This window comes from Aspergillus alliaceus (genome assembly GCF_009176365.1).
Source record: "Aspergillus alliaceus strain CBS 536.65 unplaced genomic scaffold BDW43scaffold_66, whole genome shotgun sequence".
Lineage (NCBI taxonomy): Eukaryota > Fungi > Ascomycota > Eurotiomycetes > Eurotiales > Aspergillaceae > Aspergillus > Aspergillus alliaceus.
In genome coordinates, this window is record NW_022474749.1 from 54,497 (window position 1) to 71,065 (window position 16,569).

A 16,569-nucleotide genomic window follows, 5' to 3' on the forward strand; every position below is an offset into this window, starting at 1 on the left:
CTTGCTGGATTTCCACTGCTGATTTGTTGGTCCAAGCGAGGCAAAGAAAGCCTAAAAAAGAATCATAATGGTATCGAAAATCCCCAAAAGTCAAAAAAAAAAAAAAAATCATCGGGACAAATCAGTGTCCTTCTTGTTGGATACAGAAAAAAAAAAAAAAAAAAAAAAAAAAAAAAAAAAAAAAAAAAAAAAAAAAAAAAAAAAAAAAAAAAAAAAAAAAAAAAAAAGAGAAAGAGAAAAAGCAAGCATGCCCATGAACCAACTTCTAAAAATTTCCCAACCTAAATAATCGCATTGGTGACGATGGCAGATGATCCTCATTACTCGATTGGGCAGCGAGTCGTTCTGACTCGGTGGACGGATAATCCAGACCAGTCCGAATTGACATAGATGAACTCCAGGGGCTTGCCTCTGAGGCGCATGATCAGGCTTGGAAGCGCTGCTAGAATAGTTACAAGTTGAGGCTCGTACATATTGGAACGGTTCGGATTGAGATCATGGTGGAGTTGACTGGTTTTCAAATCGATGGTAGATGATTAGGTACATACTCCTCTGTAGTTGAGACCATGAGAGGAAAAAGGGTCAAAGATGGTCTCTTCATCTATGGAGCATTGATCACAGACATCAATACTCCGGGTGTGTGAGCTGATTTAATTCAATCAGAGCTCTGTGCTACACATCTGAAGACAATCGAACGCATCCAGACATTGAAACCTAGTCACATAGTCGTTGATCGATATAGGGTTTTCCGAGACATCCGTCTGTATCGTTACGAGACTTACTTACTTTACTCCCGTCGTTATTTACCGAGCTACTACTACTCCGTACTGCTGTCGCTAATTTCAAACTAAAAAGCTCTTCCACTGCTACTATAAATGCCACTAACCTAGACTAAGCCCAACTTACGATGATGATTGCCCCGTCCGGTCTTGTGTATGCATTACTTGCATACCAGGATGGACACTTCTCCGGTTCAGCTGGACGCCACACCCCACGCTACTGACCTCTCCTTGTCTCATCACTCGGCGTTAGAACAAGCGCGGAGATAGCCCGATGGCTGGGCTGTGACTGACACCACAGCTCATTTTCCTCTTGTGGAATGAACCTCCCTGCATTTAGGTTGATTGTGACCAGTCGCGTCCTGGCTAGATACTTTTACCTAGTAATAAGGATGGTGGGTTATTATTCCGTTGTTTTACATGGTTTCGTTCAACTTAAACCCTGACCGGAGTGAAGCGACAAAGGAGGGAAGAAAAAGAAAAAAAAAGAAAAGAGAAATGGAATCTAAGAAGAAAGAAAAATCTCATCCTGAGGACAATCTGGGGAAGTGGGCCAGATCTTCTGTGCACAAGGCACGGACATCCGGTCACTGCAGAGAAAATTCGTCAATTTTTTCTTTATTTTTTTCTTTTCACTTTTTATTCCATCTTGGGTTTCTTTCTCCTGCCAATACTGAAGGAGCCCTATCAGGTAATCCTCGAGGAACACCCTGCCTTAATATTTGTTGCCTAGGCAGACTAATCCAATTGTAACCAGAATGCAGACGCTCAAAAGGTGATGGAGTTTGGAGCTGCCTCCTCCACGGTGGTCGTCATCAATTGGCGCAGCGAAGCACCACTCGACCTCCTTTCCCCTCCTGCCATTGCACTGTCCTCTGCTCATCGTCATTGGGTGGTCGGATTTCCGAGTGCTTGGACCTCATTTCGCTGATTCGAAACTGGCTGGAATGGGCAATCCACTCCATCTGCCAGACGACAAACTAGGAAGCGAGGACGTGCACGGCGGAGCTCAGGGCTACTACTCTCGTAAGTTTCGTGCTCCTTTTTGGGGGAGGATTCATTCCCCTCCCATTTAGCTTATGCTTGGCTCCTTCCATCTACCCTATTGAGATATTCTATTATTTATTTGAATCTCAGTAGCTTTAAGCTTGACGATCGGTGTCTGGGATAAGCGGGTAGAAGGTTAAAACTACATATAAATGTATAGTACGGTAATAACCGTATTCGGTAACCTTGGGTCGCATCAGTGAGTGCGGATTTCCTATCGCGGACAGCCGGCAGCTGGCATGACCGGGACTTTGATATAGGACAGGGATCCAGCTCTTCAATGATCACTATAGATAGGTACGGAATACTCCGTATCGTCTCAAGGACGATGTGATTTAACGGTTCACCGGCACATATTTAATCTGACACGGATATGAATGTAATAAGCATCATAATCCAAAGAATGTAAGGTGAAACGAAAGCCCCACTCAAGAATGTGTCTCTTCGCTGCACTCCATGTCCAACTACTGTATGCAGTACACTCGACGTCCAATCCATAGTAAGAGGCAACGAACTAAACCTTAGTTGCGCTATTAAGATCTCTACTACTAACCTACGTCTGCAATCCATGACTCCGGTTTCTATACAACTCCTAGTCCCCGTATGACCGAGTCATGCCAGGCCTTCGACTTGAAGGGGAACAAACAAGACAGTGGAGCCAACGGGAAGGGTATTCCCGTTTTGATCCTCAAGGGACAAAAAGATGGGAACCATGGAGTCAATCCACGTTTATCATATTCAGTACGCAGGCAAGGCAACCGACCCTCGTTTACATCCCGCGGAGGGCACTGTGGCTGGGCAATAGACTTCTCTTTTTTTGGTTTTGATTTTGATTTTTATTCTTATATATTGTCTTGAGGTTTCTCAAGAGACGACTGCATATGAGAATGTATCCCCCCTCTCAAGCTTTTAGCATCCGCTTCATTCCTGCCGGCCGTCGTCATTCACTGCTCCCTTGCGTAATGCGGAGTTGACAGGGGCTTGCTTTGCTTTCACTTACCCCGTATTCTGAACGGAAGATTCAGGATGAGGCTATCCGGTGATCGGCCTGCAATGCTATATCACGAATAATATGTATCTCCTACTATGCGTGAACTGGTTTGGACCAGTTGTTACGGGGATTGATTACTGGTCGCCCATCTCTGTTGGCTTTCGGGCGGCATATTATTTGTTCTTTTCTACTGTGTTGACCATTTTCCTTCATTGCTTGTATTCACTTTCCTTGCTGCTAATAGTCTACGCCTGTATGCAGTACCTGCGGTAACATATACTGTACATACAGTGTACTGACTCGTACCGAACGAATGCAGAACAGACCACATGACCTCGTGTCCGTCAGAATCCTTAGGGTAAGTAAGCCGAAGCGGGACCTAGCAAGGCCCGATGGCGCGATACAACTTTAATCACGGGAATAAAATCGAATTACAAAAGATGAGAAGTGAACTTGACATTTACTCGTCACCCAATCGAAGCAGGAATTTTCCAATACTTTCGGTTGGTTTCTGTGCACACACCTCACCACTTCCGGGCTAGTTAGTAGTGCGTGTGCAGTTTGAGGCTTGGAACTATCCCGGTTGGGTAAGCAGGTCGGCGGATGCGGTTGGTGTTGATGTGGAGATCCTTGAGTCGTGGGCGGTTGCACGTCCATTGGGAATGGAATTGAATACAGTATTTTAATAAATCTAAAAGGATAGCTCCGGACACAGCCGACATTCCTTATGCAAAGCATATCTGGAACTAAGTATGTTGAGTTTATTAATTACCTAGTTATAATATTATAGATATACCTCTCTTTTTTTCTCCCCCTTTCTCTTCCCCCCCGGCGGCCCTTCTCTCTCTCTCCTCGTTATAGCAACTCGGTAATATCCAACATCGTGGGACTAACCCCCACAGTATATCCCCAAGACTCACATTACACGAGATATAGATTTAAACTTCCATGCAAGAATCTTCAACCTCAACTCAACTGTACTCTGTACTGCAAATATCCGGCTCATGGTCGTACAACTTTCACAAATGCTCATATTCCAGACCCGCCCTCACATACATTGACCAATGGAAGGAGTGGATTTACTTCCCTGATCGGCCAGGAAAAATACTCCGACCTCACAGTGCCTTAAATCCGTACTGCCTCAAAACCCCCATTTCCCTTCAAGTTTTCCAGTCGCACATACATGACTCATAGAATTTCCACTCCCCCAAGGGGTCTGGACCACCAGACTACTCCTGTATAGAAACCTAAAAGGTGCCTAAAAAAGCATCAATCTGAAAAAAAAAGATAAATAAATAAATAATAAATAATAAAAATAAAGATAAAGATAATAAAAGAAGATTTTTCCCGAGTAATGGGGCCTACGACTAACTAACTGGTTGTGTTGGGCACCAAATGGGTTTTGAGAAAGCAAAAGTACATACATACTATTTATTTCGTCCCCCGTGTTCACAAGTTCAACTTCGAGGTGCTTTTGTCCAGGCTATAACCAGGTCTACTAAACACGAGAAAAGTGGCGAGCTCTCTATAATAGTAAGCTCCGTGCTAAGGCAACAATTATCGTTTCTATATTTCGATCTACTGGTCTCATATCACGTCCACGAATGGGGGCTGGTCGTATTGGTGTCTCTCCGTGGGAGTCCATACGTCGGAGATCTCTTGCCGTCGGAGAGATCCACATTAAGGCCATCTTTGGGGGGGGGAAGGAAAAGGAAAATGGCAGGTTTCGATGACTAAATTGTATCTGGGCCAATATAAATGACATCATAAGGTAATGAGCGAGGCTTTTTCTTTTGGAGAAAATAAACCGGGAATGAGATGAGAGGGTGGTAGTATGTATGCCAGGGGTTTTTGACACGATAGAGCTTATTAGCGTGGAGATGCTGCTGCATGAGCTGCTATTCAGTCCGAGAGTGTAACTATGTGGATGGTGGATTGGGATGGAGGTTCCACCAGTGACTCTTTTACGTTGTGTTTATCTTTATTTTTATTTTTATTTTTCGTTTCTTCAACTCTAGAACCTTGCAGACGAGTTAGCTAGATCCCTTCCTCCCTCCTGAAAAAGAGAAAACCCCTTCCTACCCCGTAAACAATCGAGAGAAGCTGAAAGCAAGCTTGGCGATTCGTGGATGTTGGTTTCCGTGGGAATCATGTCATGCCATATCAGATACTGCCCGGCTGGATACTGGCTTCAACCCGACCACACACCTGCCTTGAACCGTAAATGCCGCGCATTGGAGTGAAGTAAGTCCTTGGTAAAGTCCTGCTTCTGACTGGATAGATCAGATCGTGGAGATGGACCTGTATCAATTGATTGGTTGGACTGGGATCAGGACTTTAACTCCTACTGTCCAGATCAAGTATATTGGCATGCGCTCATCTAGGGGATGGACCAAATGCCTAGGTTACAGTCGATCATAGTACTTGTCTGATAATATATATATATATATATATTTATTCTTTTTTGCTTTTTTTTTTTTCGATGACAGAATACTGTCGCAAGGAGAAAAGCAATGCTTCAGTGTTGGCTTGCTTCACAATGCTCTACCAATCTGATTCATTCTATTTGCTTCACTTTTCTGCAATGATCAAGACGAAGGACGAAGCATCGACTAGCGTATGCCTTGAAGACCAGATCTGATGGATTCAACGCCAAGGCGGTAGATGAAAGGATTCCGCCTTCCACTAGAACGGGAACGAAGGGCAGAGGAGCCCTTGACCAAGTTTACTTCAACACTCAAACTGCTATTTCAGGAGGCATATCAGGCTAACGTCAAACTTAGGGCTTTGATGCCCACCAGAGCATTTTGTGAATGCCGACAGTTGACACTGCTTCATACACGGTGATGCCAAGTCTGTAGAAAAGCGCTCAAACCTCCTTACAGTCGCCTTCACTATACACGTACAACCTATCTCGAAGCGTTCGAATGATTGTCTACATGATTTGATAGAGTACGTGAATGCAAGCGACGGAGCTGTCACGTCTTAATCTCCTATACGAAGCAGTGTCGCTCTAGGGGGAATTTCGAGGTGCTACAAGTTTCACTATTGAATGGAGATTGGGCAAGTCCTTCCTTCAATGAAAGAGCGATCCCCGTCTGTGCGTGTTAGACATACTATCAGGGTCATTGCCCCGAAGATCAAAGGAGGACCCTTGCCATTTGCAAGCGGTGACAATGCAAGCTTACATTCATACAGGTTTTAACCGTGCGACGACGACAAAGGGACTAAAGACGGAAGGGGGGCAAAAACAACAGCCTATGCATTCTTGTGCCATAACATTCACCAGTCGAATTGAGTTAAGGTTCGTATTCGGCAGTGGATTGTGAAACGGCCGAATCATGCTCACCATGAACATTGGTCTGGGATATGGACCTCTTGCATGTCTGGCAAGAAAAATAAAACGGTGGCTGACCCTAGACTCGGCAATTGGCACACCACCATCCACATGTCAGGAAATGCCTCATTTTCAAGCCGGCTGTGCTTCTGCACGTCGATGATCCTCAGCTTGTCCGCTTCCCACACGTCGCAATGATATGCATGCTGGGACCGTAAAAGTGCAGCTCCCTCGCGCGGTGTGGAGAAGGGGGTATGTGCTCGGGGCCCGTGTGATGTCTCAACTGGCGCCTGCCTATCATCTGATATCATTTCGACAGGGATGAGAAATGCTCTGTGGGTGATTCTGTTGCATTCTATAGTTTCTCCGGATGGTGCATGAGAAAGGAATGCGATTCCTTGTGACCTGGGGGTTTGTTGACGGTGCCGGATCGGGTATCGGGTTAGTGGCCTTACCCCGTGTTTTGTCAGGTGTCGATAAAGATGATGCGCTTATCTTCGATCTTATCGATAAGACATTTTGTTCATCACATCACATGCACTACGCTCCGAAAATATTTTACAAAGTTTTCAAGTGGAAAGAGTCTATACATATTACATGGATCATACACTGAGCTTAATTGTCCTGGTTCCTCGAGGCTGACCTGTGGTACGGTACATTGAGTCAAAGATTTTGTGCTCTCCCGAACCGCGGATCCGAATTACTTCTCCCGTTGGGTCGCAGAGCTACTCTGCGCATCATAGACGTGCCCTGGATGCAACTTCACCGCTCGTCATGCTTCTATCAGACTCCGGGCGTTCCGCGAATGCCTCTGCGGTAGCTTGCAGCTGGCAGAAGCATTTGACCGGAAAATTCTCCTAACCCTTGTCAATGCTCAATTGCTGCCACCATCCGTCAGCCATGTCCGCGATGGGAGCGCGGCATTGAGCTATCTTGCAGTCAGGAAATTGCTTGAATACTGTCGTATTATACAAGGGACACTCCCATTCGACATGACCCGCTTATACATAAGGGAACTGGCCCCTTACCAGCCAGGCGACAATGGCACCGACGTGGTCATCAACGAAGTGCACTTCAATCGAACAGCACTAGACACCTACAACTACAGACTCTACACCAACGGGACTCTATCCAACGGCACGAAATGTTACCTAGCCTTCCAGCAATTCAAACCTCACATGTTCGCCGAGAGCGGTACCTTCATCAACGGAACATCATGCTACGCGCCCATCAACAACATCGGCACCCACGCCTCCCTCGGCCTAGCCTACGCCCTCATGTTCGTCCTCACCATCTTCTTCAGCCTCATCAACCTCCGCAAGCACGGCCGCAGCTACCTCCCCAACAACCGCCCCTGGACCATCATAAGCCGCCGCCTAAAATGGTGCTGGCTCATCTTCGTCGCCACCAGCGGCGCAATCAGCTGCTTCATGACCATCGACGTCGACCGGAACTACATCCAAAGCGCGCCCCTAATCCTCCAAAGCGTCTTCTACACCCTCCTAACACCGACCCTCATGGCGGCAGTCTGGGAATCCGTCCGCCACTGGGCAACCTGGCAAGCGCGCCTCATCCACGACCGCGACCCTTACGCCTTCAGCAAAACCTCCACCCGCAGAGCGCAGGAAACCCTCCTCCCAATCCTCTTCTACGCCCTCGCCCTCTTCACCTTCTTCCTCACCGTGCCCCGGTCCTGGTCGTCAATCGAGCTCCAACGCAGCCCAGAACAGCAGGCCCTAGTCGCCCGCCCCACAGCGACTGACACCCGCTTCCGCGTCGCAGGCTTCCTCGCCCTCGCAGACACCCTGGTCATCTGCTACAGCCTCGAGCACAGCATCTACCGCTACGTGCCCCGTCCCGGAAGCACCCTCGGCCAGCTCCTCTTCTACCTCAACGCCGCGCCCTCCCAGTTCCTAGTCTGCATCGCCGTCCTGGGCGTCAAGATCGGGTACGCCATCGCCTCAGCCTTTGACTTCACCGTTTCGCCGCTGCGATACGACGTCCAGTCCGGCTGGCTCTATGGTCTAGGCTATACGCCTACACTCCTGATAATCCTTATCCTGAATATCAGTGGGTTCTGCGAGTTGAACGAGGACAAGGCGCTTATTGCGCGGCGCGAGGAGCTGGAGACGGCGCTGGCGAGTGAGGAGGGGGTTGGGGCGGGCGGGAAGAGCTCGGCGTGGTGGAAGAAGCGGCGGTTGCGGGCATTTGCGAGGGAGATTACGGGGCGGAGGTTGGTGGCCCCGGGGGACGAGGATGGGGAGGATATGGCGCGGTTTGTGGAGATGGGGATTATTAAACCGCGGGGGCAGACTGGGGAGGATAAGGACAAGGGGGATCCTCAGGTTACTATGACGCGACAGAGGAGTGATGCGACGAGTGTTGGTGGTGGGTTGGATCATGTCGACTGTGTTGTGGCGCCGGAGAGGGGTTCGTCTGGAGATCGGGATGAGCGGGTGTAGAGGGAGAGGGGGATTTGTGTGTCTTGTATCAAGTATGATTAGGTGTGTTATAGGAAGGTTGACCTTGGTATAGGGGGATGGGGTTTGTTGGTATAATTACGTATTCAAAGGAGTACGGTTGGAGTAGAACTTTGGGTTATTTTTAGACATGGTTATAATACCACTCCGTCTGTCTTGTCTGTTACATTCAGATCAGAAGCAATCTGTTAGGGACATATACTGTTGGGCATAGTGTGGGGTTTGTTTGCAGATATGATCAGGGGTCAAAGTTTTCTGCATGTATGTATGTGCATAGGAACAAGGAAGACTTCTACACCCTAGATACAGTAAGCTCAGCCAGTATAATCAATCAACATAGTCAATTGGTATATCGAGTCATCCTAGCCAGGGCCTTAAGCCAGTCCCAATCCTTATATCAACAAAGATCATCAATACAATTGCTTGGGGAGAATACAGATAGAAAACAGCTATAATGGAAGACAAAAAAAAGACAAAGACCCCACCCATGCTTTATGATGCACCCTCTTAAACAACGCCGGACCTGCCCAAAAATCAAAAATAAACAGCAAACAAGATCGTCATGACCGTTCCATATCACATTTGGATAATGGCAAACGGGTACATCTCATACAAAGCGGGTGGTAAGGAGTTGATGTGCAGTGCGCTGGGTGTGAAGTGCTGGAGATCAATTTTAGGGTTGGGAACTGGGAACAAGATCCGGTCAAGTTCACGCAGTGAAGACGCGGTCTAATTGTCGGAGGGCTCGCATGTCCTCCCCGCCAAACCCAATCTTGTCACTGGGGATATCGCGCGGCCCCTCCGCTCGTGCCGTGGACGGCGCGGAGATGGACGGCAAGGAGCCATTGGCTGGCGTCCCGTTCATCAACGCCCCGATACTAGGAACCGTTGTGCCCGAGCTGCTGGGCTCCGGTGGTTTGATTGTAGTGGCCGGAGGAGAGATGTGGACGGCACTCGACGGAGCCGGATTCAACAGGCGTGGGCTTCGCGCAACCAACCCAGCAGCCGGGGGAATGGACGGTGGTTGTGTGCGTGGAGACGCTCTCCGAAGATCCGTCGGCCCGTAGTCTGGCGGGCTGCGCTGATGAAGCTCATGGACATCCGGAACCAGCCGCGGCGACCGGCCGTTTGCAATGACCGGCAAAGATGGGTGCTGCACGGCAGAAGCCTGTATTGTCGGGGCCAATGCCTCTACGGGATGCACCGGCCGCTCATAAGGAGTCGCCAGCGGTTGTGGTGGCGGTGGAGGCAGAGCGTGTGGTTGATGGTGAGCGTAGGCTACTTGGCCGTTCGATCCAGATACGGGTGGGAGATATTGATAGTGGACCGGGACGGTTGGTGGGGTTGCTAACGGGGTCGGCGGCCATGCGTACGACGGAGTGTATGACTGTGGATGAGTGGCTCCGGAGCGGGCATATGCACCCATGGGATGAGGAGGTACCGAGTACCCCGCTCCAGCCATTGGCCCGCGCGTTACCACAGGAAGGTTCTGTTGGTCATTGACAGTCGACTCCGGGTATAGACCTTTCTGCGGGCGAACATGGCGCAGGGCCGGATCCGTGGAGGGTTGTTGCAGGTTGGCTGCGGAGGGGTGTGACCTAGAGTAATAGCTAATGAGGTGAAGATGTTGGCCCGTTGAGGTAGTGATACTAAAAGACTGCTTCATCAGGCCGTCGGGCTTGTACCTGTACCCGTCCGGGCCTTCATCAGGGCCGTCCGCCCGGTCATCATCACTGCCTCGGCTCTCGGGGGTCTTGCCCGCTCTCGACATGGTCGATTGAGCCACGCCTGTTCCTCCACGCTTGCCCTCCATCTCACGGTATGTTAAAAAGCTGCCCGACACGCGACTGGCGCTCCACGATTTCCCATCCGTCCATCTCCTCATCCCCGCTTCTCGCTCATCCCACACGAAAACCGACCCGGATCGAATTAATTGGCGCTCTTTTTCGGACAGGCGTCTTTGCACACGGGGCAGAAGGCCAATGCGACATGCTTCGAAGAGGATGATAGCGTCCGCCGGCGTGCGGACGTGACCGTGATACGTCTCCATCCACCTTCGGTGATCTGTGTAGGACCCCGTGATGGTCGTAGGCTTAAGCGCCAGAATAGGGGGTTTACTGAGGTACGGAATGTTGATGGAATTGATCGAATGGCTACTTGGAGCAGTACCTCCTTGGAGCCCGTCTTGTTTCTTTATTTAGTTGTAGAGTGTCTCCTATCAGAGGGCGATCCACGAGGATGGCTCCCTAAAATGGAAATTCGAGGCCGGCTCACGGGAAGGAAAGTCACGTCCGGTCCTGCGAGCAAGCCCACCAAGCGGGAGGCGGATCTTCTGAGAGGATCTTGGGAAGGGCTGCTATTAGTATTTGCATCGATGACTGCGGGAAATCCGGAAGCACTCGCGAGTGTTTTTCGAGGGAGTGTAGTAAAGATGAGAAGGGGACGAGGAAGGAGGGGAAGGGGATTGGAATGTAGAAAAGTCAAGGCAGCAAGGAAGGGGAAGTAGGGGAGTGGGGGAGGGCTGATAGGAGAATAAAGGAAGAATGCAGGCAAGCGGACCGAGTCATTAAGATTATAAGACAAGGGTACGTTTTAAACATGACAGGGACGGGAAGGAAAGGGAAGGGGAGGAGAAATGGAAGAAAGTTACTCACTCACTTGGAATGTTAGAGATACCTGACAGAAGACACGGGTCCGGTAAAAAAAGGGGAAAAAACGCTGTACAATGAGAGGATGGCAGTTGGTTTGAGAAGGACAGGAGTCAAGGAGGAGATGGTGAGTTTCGATGGAAGCAGTGAGGTAGTAAAGAGTATGTAAAAGAAAAAGAAACGAAGAACAAAGGGAGGCATTAAAGCATGAGTATCAGAGATAGAGTGGAGCCTTTGCAACTCTGGACCCCACAGGGTTGTTTTAATATTTTTTTATTACTTATTTATTTCATTTGATTTTTTAAGTGGGAAAAAAAGGATTTTTTTAATTTGATTTTTGAGGGACATTTATTTTAGTCTATTTCCCCATCAGAAAGAGAGTATGTATTATTGATGTATTCTATCTCAGATCTAGGTATGCTCTCACTTCTCCCATTTCAATCTAGATTTTCGATCCTTTCAGCGTTCCTTTTTCTTCTTGTCATCTGTCACCTCAGAACCCCAGGACCAAGCAAAGCCATTTGAATGACTGATGGGGTTGGCTTGGACCTCTAGGCATTGGTCATGCCGAGACGACAAAGTGTGGGTAAAGCACAAAGGGCCGCGGCAAATCACTGCATCTGATGCCTTTTAGATAGTCTGAACATGGTAGAGGGCGTCTGAATAAAATGGAACCTTGTTTTTAACCTTTATGTTTTCCATAGTTGCGCATCCATGGTTCGTGGAGTGGGAAAAAAAATGACCTCTTGAATCATTATCGTATTTTTTTTCCTAATTGATCATCGTGACTACGATGTCCAGAGTTTTCCTGCTTTCCCTTTTTCTCACCCTTCTTATAGGAACTTATTCCATCATACTTTTGACTCTATTTCTCCCCGGCAGCAGTAGTCGAGAGAGGATCATCCCAGGACCATGTTGAAGGGTGATCACGACCAAAAAAAGAAAGTAAGTTGGATTGTGGAGTCATTTTAAACTAAGCTTGATAATAATGTAATACTTTTGGAGATTTGGAACATGGGTATGATGGTGTAATACTGGATCTAATAATTGGACGGCTTTATTACCGTTACACTTGAATTTTTTTCTTCATAAAATTTTGTAATTTTTCAATTTTTTATTATGCCGTCATTTCAATTCTTTTTATTTTATATAGTGGTGATATATATAAATATAACTTCCTTCTTTTATTTGCGCTCGGTAAAATAGTGCTTACTACAACCCAAAAGAAGTAACCTGTGAGATCTCACATACCAGATGTTCATTCCGGGTCCAGGAATGCTGCACGGGATCAATATTCTCCTTTGATCTGGCCTCTGATTAAAGACAAGAAGGACAAGAGCTTGGCAAAGTCTTTGTATTTCTTGGCTCCAGTTTCGGCTTTTGCGTTGAAACGCCAGAAAGGAGATACCTTTTGAATGCGATCGGAGAAAGAAGAGGGGAAAGGAGGGAAAAGAAAGTAAAAGTAAAATGAAATATTAATTTCAACGCCGAATAAACCCAGACGAACTAAAAAAGAAAAAAAAAAAAATTTAAAAACAAATCACCTTCCCAAATAGATAACCAGACACCAATAGGTAAAAGCAACAGTAACATTCAACAACTCCCTGAAAACCAAATAGGAAAAAGAAGGGGGGAGGAAATCCCCCATAACGCATCATAAGACGGTATTACACTAGGAAGATACCAGTGGCGCTCTGATCGCTTGATCTCATCCGAAAAGTGATTAGTGCGCGACTTTCTGAAGCTTAAGCTTAATCCAACACGAGGAACCTTAAGCTCGCTTAGAGAAGAGGCGCTCTTGGGGTTCCACTTGTTCCAAATGACCGTGGTCGTTGGGTTCCAATTTTTAATCTACTTTCTCCTTGGTTTTGATTATGCTACTCTTATGTATCACCGAGGCGGGGCCAATCACCGTCCGGCAATCACTCCAGCTATGCAGTTATGCAGAATAGGGTTAAACTCTCCCCGGGGTTGTGCAGCGGTTCAGCCCGAAAGTGACCCTTCAATGGCCAAGGGTGACGACATTGGCTTTGCCGTTTTGCCGTCCACGGACTCTAATTTGGAACGAAAAAAGGAAAGAAATATTACTAAATATTAGATGTTAGATAAAATACTAAAATCATCATCATAATAATAATCGCCTCCCTCTGACTCATCTCCGTCTCTCTTCTGGACTTAATCTCTACGTCCCTATCTGGTTAAATCGACGTCGCTGGTTCTCTCTTTTCTCGGCCCGGAACCCGGCAGATGACAACAGCCACCGTGGCAATTGGATTCGTATTCGTAATCGCCCAAGCCACAAGGATATATACAGAGTTTGTAAATGGTATAGTATACTTCTTGTAGCAAGATGGGGTTCCCATTCACCTATCCAGGAAGAGTAATAGTCTAGAGTGGGCAAGATAAAAAAAAAAGAAAGTCAGAAGGATAATAACCCCACTCCCACAAATCCTGTAGGATGAACGACCATAGGGTTTAATAAGAAAAATAAAGCAGCCGACTATACAATAGGTAATCTACAACTCAAAAAAAATTTAAAAAAAAAAAATTCACTAAACTATGATGGAACTGGAAGGTGTTCGGACTTCAACTCCAACACCTATAATTTGTCCACCTGAAACTAGCCATGTAACAGGGAGTCTGGTACGCAAGAAATTGGCACTTCAACCTAATATTAAAAATGTCCGCCCGTATGGCCTTATTCGGCAACTTCCCTAGAGTGTCTGTCTACTAGAGTAGATCATTTGGTTTGACTGATTATCTCAATTTAATGCATGCCCCTCCAACTTTCCTCTCTTCTTCTCCGAGGATCTCGCTGGTACTGTACCATGATGTATGTAGTAATGTACATACATACATACATATAGTCCACCACCTAATCGTAATCAAACTATCAGAAGCTTGACGAATCTTATCCAAACTCCGATGAGGAGGGGGGTGTAAGCTTAAAAAAAGAAAAGAAAAAAAAGCCCGCATTGAAGACACCTTGACTTACTACTTCTTTTTTCTGATCAAGGTAAGGTGAGCAGTCATATGCAAACCCCATGCCCAATGCCACGTAAGGCACAAGACCGGAAAATCCGGCATTGCTCACTAATATTATCCCAGTATATACTCTATTCGACCGTCAAAGCACTCAGGTCTTTTCCAGAAGACTTTGATCAATATTGATATTTACTTGCTTATCTCTTTCTGGGAGAGATTGTGGTGAATCTAAAATTCTTTTCAATGATGGCTATAGTCCGGGAAGTTATTGTCCAGTCACGTTAGTCGGAGGTCGCAGATAAAGTTGGTGGGCGCAGTCGAAGGATCGAGCTTTGGCCCTACTTATTACTATACATAGTTCGTGTATGTAAGGTAGTCATATTTTGAATTGGAGGGACGGTGATGTATCTGACTGGGTGTTTTCTATTATTAATTGTTTTCTTTTTTTTTGGAGTCAATGATACGAGTCGTTCGTCTAGGAATCCATCTTATTTTCCTTGACTCAGCCTACTACTATTTACTAGTACTCTGTGACGCATATGATTGATTGATCTGATATTGGTTGGTGGCCCCAATCAAGATTGAACATCCGGCAGTCCCGCTTAGGAAGGGTATCATCGGATGAAGGTATTGTGCCGAGGACCAAGCACTACTAACAGGAATTCGTTATTAAAAGAAAGAAAAGAAAAACGAACAATCTAAAACAAAGCAGAAAGGAGAGAAGAACAAGACAAAGAATAGCATTGCCTAATCAGTTGGATGCAAGTTACAAGGACACTAGTGCTCACGATAAGCGTATCGCCAACAACGTCGGTTGAATCCTAGCCACTTCTCTTGGCTCCTTGGCTGGTCCACTTAGAGATGAGGAGATTACTTGAGGCCAAGCACGTCGGGGAGGGCGGTTGGAGTCAGGAGAACTGGACGGTTTGCAGCTGATGTCTCACATGGCTTGGAAGTGACCAAAGAAAAATAGAAATGGAAAAAGGAGGGAAGAGAAAGAAAAAGACCGCAAAAACCGGGAAAGCGAGCAAGCATGAGAGCTCAAGTAGTTAATTCAAGCATAAAATTTGTAATACAACTAGGTTTGAATGAGGGGTACCTCATCACAGGTATGCTGATTATGCTGATCATTGCAGGCAGACATTGGAATTGCAGCAGATCGTGTAGCCTAATCAAGGATATGAAAAGTGGCACAGCGGCGCACAGCAGCGTTGCACGGTAGCTTTTGCAATCCCACCAACACCCTTATTACCAGTTCATCTAGCGGATATGGCGGCGGACTGTACATATATCATCTGCGGAATGCCTGTCGAGGCCGAATGCTGACAACACATATCGCATTCCAGAGTTATAGGGCTTCGATGTCAAAAGCAAGGTACATCCGGTACCGACACGGACTGATCTCATACTACTCGTCGACTGCGGGTGGTACAAGGCACAAAGACTAGATGCTCGGTAATACGACAAGAATAGTAAATCTAGTAGGTAGTAAAAGTATTAAGGAGCCCGTAGGCACACTATACGACACCGTCCACTCCGTAGATTTAGCCTGAGTACTGACTACTATTCCTTGCAGGTTTTTGTCCCACCGAATCAGCCAACAAAGACAACCAAGCTTTGTCCCCTCGAATGTAACTTAGCTCTACACTAAGCTACGGTGTCTTGATTAATATTAATATAGGAGTTATTACTTCCCACGGACAAACTGGACGGATAGGGTCACAGGTATAGGATAGAGTACTAAATTGATGGTACCTTCCACTCGGACCAATCGGACCTGACACATGACTCAAGTGCCGACACCCCGACACTATTCATGACCTAAGTGGTGATACCTCCATTCCCTAGGGAGAACTAGGTATATCCACGAAATTTAGCTTCAATCCACCATACCCAGGTCATCGTACGGAGTACAAAGCACTCAAGTTGTCCTCCCAATGAATCGAGATACTTTCGTCCGGTCACATTCTTCCCTGGTTCTACGTATCTCCCTCCCCTTGAGGATCCCCTTGCTTTACCAGTCAGTCGCACGAGGATTGTTAGTCACACCCATCTGAGACCTGTCCCCAAGATAGGATTTAATGCATGCCCGCTGCAATGCAACCCTTGATGGGAATCAAGGTTGCCAAGCAGGTCTCTGTGAAACGTCGCACGGGTTTATCTCCACTAGCATAATCGGTTTAAGGTAAGGTCAAATAGTCCATGGGGCGGGGGATGATCGGTCTTTTCATTCATTCATCGTGCAATCCCTTAATCAGCTCTATTATTGGGGGATTTCCACAATGTCCCGGGGAGTGAGAGG

At 47.0% G+C, this 16,569-nt stretch overlaps 5 protein-coding genes across 5 annotated transcripts; 3 read left to right on the forward strand and 2 right to left on the reverse strand.

Annotated features, from left to right (window-relative positions):
- The first annotated feature begins 1,206 nt into the window (after positions 1-1,206).
- BDW43DRAFT_291493 (uncharacterized protein) lies at positions 1,207-2,154 on the forward strand. The gene is made up of 2 exons (XM_032043619.1): positions 1,207-1,470; positions 1,537-2,154. The coding sequence occupies exons 1-2, from the start codon at positions 1,278-1,280 to the stop codon at positions 1,761-1,763; spliced, it is 420 nt and encodes a 139-aa protein (XP_031895175.1). The 5' UTR covers positions 1,207-1,277; the 3' UTR covers positions 1,764-2,154.
- Positions 2,155-2,791: 637 nt separating this feature from the next.
- BDW43DRAFT_218506 (uncharacterized protein) lies at positions 2,792-3,158 on the forward strand. The gene has a single exon (XM_032039364.1). The coding sequence runs from the start codon at positions 2,899-2,901 to the stop codon at positions 3,088-3,090; it is 192 nt and encodes a 63-aa protein (XP_031895176.1). The 5' UTR covers positions 2,792-2,898; the 3' UTR covers positions 3,091-3,158.
- Positions 3,159-6,805: 3,647 nt separating this feature from the next.
- Positions 6,806-8,979, forward strand: BDW43DRAFT_218578 (DUF2434 domain-containing protein). Its single transcript, XM_032039365.1, has one exon. The coding sequence runs from the start codon at positions 7,147-7,149 to the stop codon at positions 8,614-8,616; it is 1,470 nt and encodes a 489-aa protein (XP_031895177.1). The 5' UTR covers positions 6,806-7,146; the 3' UTR covers positions 8,617-8,979.
- Positions 8,980-9,343: 364 nt separating this feature from the next.
- Positions 9,344-12,544, reverse strand: BDW43DRAFT_315970 (camp independent regulatory protein; the record flags this gene model as incomplete). Its single annotated transcript, XM_032048177.1, has 3 exons — positions 9,344-10,825; positions 10,909-10,987; positions 12,534-12,544. 3 exons carry the CDS (start codon positions 12,542-12,544, stop codon positions 9,344-9,346), a joined length of 1,572 nt encoding a protein of 523 aa, XP_031895178.1.
- A 1,222-nt stretch (positions 12,545-13,766) lies between these two features.
- Positions 13,767-15,692, reverse strand: BDW43DRAFT_291508 (uncharacterized protein; the record flags this gene model as incomplete). The annotated part of the gene is made up of 1 exon (XM_032043620.1): positions 13,767-15,692. A coding segment is annotated over exon 1 (214 nt), but the record flags the coding sequence as incomplete, so codon positions are not given.
- Positions 15,693-16,569: the final 877 nt, after the last annotated feature.